Raw genomic sequence first — 8,564 nt, 5'->3', positions numbered from 1 at the left:
CACTTGCCGCCCACTTAACTCTTAATTTTATACTTCTCTCGTTTTTAGGGAGAGGGATTCTCTCAAACAACTTTGAATTGACCGTTGTCTTTTTTATTCCTAAATCACCCCTTAAACTCTTCGAACTTGAAAGTTACCGTTGCTTTTGTTTTTTTTTTTACCCTTGTTGGTACCTTTTTAAATATTATTTAGTGTACTTGAACTAAAAACGGTTTTTAACTCCACGCCAGTTTATAACTTTTATGTGTTTCTGATGTTTTTCACTTCTCTTTGGTCCAAACTCTTTAGTACTGTACATGGTTTAACTAGATTCTGTTGAGATCATGAGCACATAGTTACACAGAACCCTCCCACACACACACATCTGACGGCTAGTGCTCTATTGCAGGAGCTCATTGTTAGTAGCTCTGAAGAGCTTTAAGTTTACATGGCAATGGTCAAAAGATTAAAGACATGTTGTAACCGGTTTTGTGGTTGTTGATGATTTTATTGCGGAAGCATTTAAAAGATGGGGTAGTGTGCATTAAATAACACTTAAAGAAACTACCCATATCTGTGCATTAAAAATGCATACTACCCATCTTTAAAGAAAGACATATTCGTGCATGGCTTTAGCCTTTACTTTAAGAACCCCGGTTCCTTCCAAGAGCAGTATTCTAATAATAGTGAACAAGATAAAAAAAAATTGGAGAATTAAGAACAACACTGTTAACGAGGTTTTTCAGATAGATACGATCAGGGACGGATCCAGGAAAGATAAATTTCCTTTTAAGATCCGGGCTAGAAACCTTGGTCAAGCAAAAAAAAAAAAAAAAAGAAAATTGGTTTGTGGACTGGGAAGCCTACCCGGACTAAAGCCCCCTTTAGCCCAGCTGTAGGTCCGTCATTGGATACGATCTAAGTTTTTCAGATAGATACGATCTAAGTTTGATGTTATCAGCATTTTAATTTTGACTGAATGATCATCTTCAACAACACTTTGTTATTCAGAATGATTCACTTCGATTTATAATTATTTTTACTAAAGTGATGGTAACTCCTTCCAGAAATGGAAGGAGCAACAAAAAAATTAGAAACATCACTATAAAATTGTCGTGTATGTTAGCCAAGGCATATAGCTTTGTTTTACCTAGAAATCCAGTTTGAAGCATCTTCAAGTACTTTACTTGTTTGTTACTATGTTTTCTAGATAATTACTGTAATTAGTAGTACAACATCTGTTTTAATCTTCTTATATTATAAACTGTATTTAGTAATTAGTGACTCAGACCAAACTCAGCCTCTCTTAAATTACTAGTCTAACGTCTCTATTTTTCTTTCATGCCAAGACAAACATGGAAAGCAGAACCAACCAAAAATTCCTACTCACCACTCAGATCTAAACACTATGGATCAGCTTGTGCAGTTGTATAATAAATTCATATTTCTCTTTTCTACCCATACATAAAAGAAGTAAATAGTATCTTCTCTTAACTCTTTCCTGTTGTGGCAGGAAATTTGAATGTCATCATAGTTTTTGTGTGGAGAAGAATTTGAGGTTGAGATACATCCAATGAGAAAGGCCAGAAACACCTTCTCAGGTAGAGAGAGAACATATCTTTCAGAAAAACGACAGTTCATGGATCTAACAATTTAAGTATTTTATATTTTTCAAAATAATTCACCACCTAATATGTTACTAGTATTAACTGAGTGATTTTGTTAGCTTCTTTTAGTATTAGTGTGATGTATATAGTACGGGCTTTTGCTGCCAGATATCTTCTTAACAAGTACTAAAACTTCTCGTCATTTTTGACATGTCAAGTTGCATTACTAATTTGGTATTTTGGTGTTTCATAGATGATCCCATATACTAGTCCGGCAGTCCCTATGCTATGATTGTCTTCCCCAACGAAAATAATTATTTGGTAGATAAATCTTTTATTTTGTCGGGTTACCTTTTGCTCTGACGACTTTATCCAAGTCATACTCGAGTCACACAAACTTTAAAATTTAGCTCAACCTGCGTTAAATTGTAGACACCACAATAGATCACGTTTTTATTTCCTACACTCGGTTTCCTCCTAGGCTTAGTCCTATGGTGTTAATCTAGCAGCTTGATTAGCAGTCCACGTCAATTAGGACTACTTCCTAAGTCCTATGGGAATGCTAATCTAGCAGCTAGATTAGCAACCCACGTCAGCTGGGATCACTGCCCAACGTTGTTTGGTTCACCGCAACCAATTTCAGCCGTCAGATCAAATTTTGTGATTTTTGTGATCCGTGTGATTTTTGTGAACGCTGAACCGTTCAGCATAAAGGTCACTTTTTGAGCGCTGAACCGTTCAGCGGTTCAATCTCGCTGTTAGTTTAACTGCGAACACATGATAGGAGAGAGAACTAGTGTTAACTTTTAGGCCACACTTTTTTTTTTAATTGCAACACTTAACTGCTAATCTAGCAGCTCAATCTAGCCCATAAGACTTAGTCTTAGAACACTTCTATCATGTTCTAAGTTTAATAATTTATATATGAAGAGAAAGGACCCATTCACACTCTAAATCTCACACTTTATACATCATTTTTGTGTATAAAAATCAAACAGTAATGGATTTGAAACTAATATTTTGGGGATATGAATCCTGAATCCTCTTACAAAATTCTACGTATCTGCCAAAAATGAAAAAGGGAAACCAAGCTTTTTCCTTCAAGTAAATTTATATACTTTTGTTTCCTTAAACATAAAGGATTGGGTTCAACTATGTTAGTAGCTTTATACCCCGGGTCAAATAGGGATGTCTCGGCCATTTCTTGGAAGTATGAATGAGGAAAAGCTAAATGCATTAGAATAAAGTCATAAACACTTTAACCGTCCGGAATTGCTTTCCTTTATTCCACGTCCTTTGTACTCCTTTACATGGATGCTCTCGTTACTCACTTATCCTTTAGGTATCCTGAAATACCCTTTCATCGTGACACCTTGACTGAGCCGTGCAATAGCTTTTCTTAATCACAACAAGCCTAATGAGCCAAGGAAAGAAAGTGTCCTTCCTTTTTGCCCCTCCCTAGGTGGTTTCTGTAATGGCTCACCCAGAAAATGACTAAGAATTTGGTCACTGGTCTCCTACTATAAAAAGCCCAAGTAGTTGCCTAGTCAAAGTTTGATCAATAAACCAACCGTTCATTCTATTTTGAGCATGAAGTTTCACTTCCATCATCTACGAACTGCTTCTCCTCGATCCCATGATCCAATTGCTTCTAAATGGCATTATATCTCTGATAGTAGTGGCACCATAACATAAATGCGCCACCGAGGAAAAGAGAGGGATTCAGTGGGTTACCACATCAAAGATACAAGTGTCTATGTAAAGTGGAAAGCAAATAGAGGGGGCAAACTTTCTAGCTTGCATACTTTTCAGCTCAGGCGTCACCCTACACCAAATGGGATAGGGACAACAATATCTTTTGCCAAGGATCCCCATGCTAACTACGTAGACCTTAATGGTAAATAAAGACAACGGAGATAATGTGTCACCAAAGGCAAAGAAGAAAATGAAAAACCTTCAATTATAGGCGGGATACAAATGCCAGTTTTGCTAATTTACAGCATGCCATAGCCAATGTAAGTGTTAAAAAAAAATCCATATTTTGTTTTTGTATCGCATCTGTTGAGTTACATTCAGCCTACCAAAGTTTACATTTGCAATGACAAATTGCAACCAAATTTGCAGTTTTGCAGTCATTTTCAGTGTCTTAATCTATACATAAGATAACAGGTTACGAAGACCCAATAAATGCATCCGTCGTCATTACAATGAGACAACAATTTTGAGCCATTAGTCGGTTTTAAGAGGTGGCCAAGGTAACAATGAACATGGGAAGGAAAAAAAATGATAATGCCTAGTGACCACAGGGTGTTGATATAAGTTGTGATAGGGAAATAACAACACAAATTTGCCATTCAATGGAATACACGAAAAGGTTTGCGATCCAATCATTAGGGTTAGGCCAACGTGATTAAGATACAAAGGCCTTCTTTTTCACCCTCTGATTATTTTGTCGCTTAAGAGATTCCTTCAGGCTAGGGTTCATTAATTGTGTACATGAAAAAAGGATGGTATTGACATTAGAGCGAAAGAGATGCATGACTGCTAATGCTGACTACTTTGTGTGTATACCGCAGCAAAAGTCCCGAAAAACGATAAGATCCCTTTACTCTTTTTCTTTCTTTGTCAGGCCTGGATTTGGCTCTACAAGGAGAAGTAGAGCCAAAACTTACCGACTTCTCCAAGGCCTTGGATAAGTTATCATAAGTCAAAAATAACAGTGACACCTCGTTTGCGAAAGATGCAGTGTCTCATCAGGAGAACTGTGAGTTCTCGCTTTATTTTGATCAGTCAAGCACGAAGCCCTCAAAATCAGTACATGTCCATACCAAAAGAATCTTCATCAAAACCAAATGTACTAAGCTGATCAATGACATTTTCGGAGGACGATCAACCCTCTCGGTGGAATGTCTTGACCAAAATTCACATAATCCTTTCTGTATTGGTATTAACGATGCTTAAAACAAATAATGTAATCGACAGATAAAATTACAGATTTGAGCTGAACCAGTTACTTTTTCTAATTAGAAAATTGGTACAAGCGATTACATACGAATGTACAAAGGTTAAGAGGCAGGAAGATCTGTAACAGTTTCATCCTGCCAAGAACAAAAATTCATGACTCCATCTAGCGTATCCACAGTTAGACCTTATCCCACTTTGATTTCTTGTTCAGACGACTCTCACGTGCTGCACCATCAGTATGAGTTAACTTTGAGTGCAGTCCAGTAGATGCTACTGTCGGAGCACCTGCATAAATTGACAGTAAGGTAAAAGCAATAAGAACAGATATATAGTGTACTACTTACCGGAAGAAAAAAAAAAGCCAGAAAAAGAATTATCTGTGTTACAACGATACGCCTAAAAAAATATTCAGCCGTGTCGATACGTATTTACACGGATACGCGTACTAATACTTCAAGATACAACTCAGTTAGAAAACTTTGACTAAATATTAGATATCAACAACTGTCAAGATAAATCTCAGTACCTTAATATTAGAAAATTAGATATTTTTCTAGATTCTATGAGAATAACTATAGTGACAAAATATTAGTTCCAAATCTGTCCACTGATCTTGCTCTAGACTTTCTTACTTCTTACCCATACTTTTTCTCTCCAGTAATCATACATATCATATTTCAATCATGCAAACACATGTATGTATTTTGTTAAGTTTCTATCTTATATATAATGTATTTATCTTAAACTACTGATCAATATTGAGTATGCCGTATCGCCGTATTTTAGTTTTTCAAGTTGGTGTATCATAGTAGCGTATTGGTATCTTGTATCCGACACCGTATCCGTATCGTTGCAACATTATACAGACATTAGAAACGACCGGTAATTCTCCAAACCTTGAAGCGGCATGCTGAGTTTTGGTGCCATGGAAACTGTTCCAGGTTGTGCCCCACCCGGAGTGAACTCCACTTTCTGATTCCTTTTCCTCTCCTGTTCTTTTCTGTCTATTTCACGCTTCATATCAGCCTCTGCAACAACAAAATTTGGTTCGAAATCATATTTCCACAAAACAACAGGAAAGAATATGGCATAGAGATTTCTCTGCAGGTGCAACACCACAACTCTTTCTCTTCTTTTTTTCACAAGTTTGGAATTTCAAATGATCATTATTAACAAATTTTAAGGTAAACTAAAAAAATGCAGTTTGAGGCACGGGTTCTAAAGTATAATCACAAAAGGATAAAACTTATAAAGTATATCAGGGTATAAAAGCAATTTGCAAGGTCTGATATTTGAGATGTGCTGAAATCCTTGGCATGGACACCAGAGGGCCCCATATCAAGAATATAAATAAACTACTTGTAGAATACTAGGCTCTGGGGATCTTTAAGCCTTTAAGAGAATCTTATTACTTTAAGAAATGCATTTGAGAAGCTAATATATCTGAGAGTACAAAAAGTGAAAACCAAGTATCAAAGGAAATGTTAATTACCTAATTCATCACAGTAGTCACTCTTGTCATATCCATAAGGGTCAAACACATCTTTACTGAAGCAGCTTCCAATCTGGTCTATCCCTTGGTAACTGACAGCGTGTACCAGGAAATCGGGGTTTCGGTACTCCTTCCTATTGCGTACTTCTGCATTGAAGCTTTTCCCAGCTCTCTTAAGTGCGAGGAACTTGTTTATTCTTTCCTGCACCCACCAAAAAGAGAAGTTAGGATTCAAAACTGATTAAGAAACACACAGAAAGATTTCCTAGAGAACAAGACTGTTGATCCTAATCCACCAATCTAAATTCTAGAATGACAACGTCTAAGTCCACACAGGTATCTTGTCTGGTATTAGTAGAACCCACACATGTTTCCAAGTATACTTCATCAGTTTTATGGGGCAAGGTATCCTTGCAAGTCTGCAATTAACTTATGACACAAAGTTAGACTATGACACTTACTTGCAGTTCTTCAGAGCACTTAGTGTTTGGTGGGGGAGGCAGAAACTTTTTCAGTGCATCGATATCTCTTTGTACTTCTTCTGAAACTGTAGCGGTCTCCTCATTCTTTACAGATTCTATTTCCATATTATCACAGTTCACTGCAGTACCGTTATCAGATTGAGAAGGATCTGGCTGTTCAGATGGTTGAGGGGTTGCCTGAATTTGATCAGTTACTGGTGGCGTTCTTGCCTGCAAAGTAACTGAATAACAAACTTGCTGTCAAACATCTTTCTTTACTGCACATAAATGATAACTTAATGACAACAATGTATGCCATGAATGCTACAGAAACTCCTGATGAGATCAACCGAGACAACACCGGACGACGAAAACGTGTACTACAAGGATGAAAGAATAGAATAAATAAGGATATGAAACATTCAAAATTATAAAGAGTTAAAGAAACAGTGAATTGGTCCATGAAGAGAAAATTCTACTACTTTACGGTGGCAAGATCAACCAGAAGTTGCAACTTTCATAAATTGAGTTAGTGAAGATGCGGAGAAGACAACCTGAACGAATCCTTAACGGCTAACCAGGTGGCCAGGTTCATGAGGACTGGACAATTACGTTCTATGGTATTCTGGCAATTGACACATCTAATTAACTATAACTAATCCAATTATGTTATGCAAATGAGAAAGGAACATTAATCGAACACCGTATTACAGTTCAAATTTTCACGTTCGTTATAAATTTTGTCAAAGAAATCTGATTATAGTGCTAAAATGCCAAGACTCGCAAGTAAATACTAAGATAAATCAATTACAATGTCATTGTGTAGGTTTGGATTCAGCGCATATCAGCATCGATATAATCTTTAGAGACTCTATCTAATATCCTAAATCACAGCATTAGATATTCAGCTAAGCAAGACATACCAGTTGTAGTTTGAAGCTCTGAACTGAACATAACACCATCACCACCAATCGAAATTTCACCTTCCTGTAATTGAAATACACGAAACCCGTCACTACTTTTCATCCGCAATATAATTTCTTGTCAACCAAACCCTAATTTCGTTTTTCACAAAACAATTACAAATTATCAATTAACAAGGAAAAAAAATCTATTAACACACTAAACCACAATAAAATTATAATGTTTTACCTCTGGTTCAGGCGACATTGCAGTTTCATCATGCCCATAGTCAACAATCATCGTCAGGGTTTCTTTTTTCACTCTCTTCTCATATGCAAAAGATACCTGTGTATTCTGCGATTGAGGAGGTGTTGGAGTTGAAACATTTTCAATCAAACTATTAGGAAGTGAAGTTTCAGACTGAAGACGAATAGGTGGAGATATTTCTGAATTAACCCTAATATCTTCACCGTTATCTGTTTTTTGTTGCTCATCTTCTTCCATATCATCAATATCTTCATCTTCTTCATCATTATACATAGACAACAGAGCTATTCCTTCTGATTCTTTCTTCTTCGACGCCATTAAAAGCCCTAATTTTGAGAAAACTTCACTCCTGTAAGAATTTTGAGAAAGAAAATAGAAATAACGGGATAACAATGTGAATAAACCGGATTTCCTTCCGAGTCTCTGAAGGATCTACCTTATGATGTTGGGTCTCCTATGTCACGAGCTCTTTTTGAAGACAATTCTCTGGAACGATTTTTTTAGGTACCATGGTTTTTTTTTGGGGACCATGGTCCTATTAGGCCACCTACCCTACAATTTTAAGGGATGTCCTAAAATCATGAGATTACTAATTTAGTCCTTATCCTAATTAAAATTAACCCTAACTTAATAACTGCCTCTAATTTAATCTAAAACAAAACCTAATTCAAAACCTAAACTAAACCTAGACGTACCCAAAAAAGGGAAAAAAAAAAAGAAAACAGTTTTGAGGAGAAAACTATTCTCTCTCTTGTTCTTCTCTTCTTCCCCATTTCAACGTCATCTTCATCGATTAATCGTCGATTCATAAAATTTTCATCGTCGGTTAATCAATCGACTATAAGAATGGTTCTTCGAAAGAAAACCAAAAGACTTCCAGGAACATGTCCC

The 8,564-nt window shown here is 36.4% G+C and overlaps 1 protein-coding gene across 1 annotated transcript; it reads right to left on the bottom strand.

The window, feature by feature from the left end:
• Positions 1 to 4,424: 4,424 nt before the first annotated feature.
• Positions 4,425 to 8,117, bottom strand: LOC113297001 (SAP30-binding protein-like). Its single transcript, XM_026545374.1, has 6 exons — positions 7,656 to 8,117; positions 7,427 to 7,490; positions 6,504 to 6,745; positions 6,043 to 6,244; positions 5,447 to 5,578; positions 4,425 to 4,835 (listed from the first exon to the last, which is right to left on the bottom strand). Exons 1-6 carry the CDS (start codon positions 7,989 to 7,991, stop codon positions 4,729 to 4,731), a joined length of 1,083 nt encoding a protein of 360 aa, XP_026401159.1. The 5' UTR covers positions 7,992 to 8,117; the 3' UTR covers positions 4,425 to 4,728.
• Positions 8,118 to 8,564: the final 447 nt, after the last annotated feature.

This window comes from Papaver somniferum, chromosome 7 (genome assembly GCF_003573695.1).
Source record: "Papaver somniferum cultivar HN1 chromosome 7, ASM357369v1, whole genome shotgun sequence".
NCBI classification, from domain to species: domain Eukaryota; kingdom Viridiplantae; phylum Streptophyta; class Magnoliopsida; order Ranunculales; family Papaveraceae; genus Papaver; species Papaver somniferum.
Note: the sequence above shows the minus strand (reverse complement) of the source record. Positions and strands in the feature narration are given on the sequence as shown.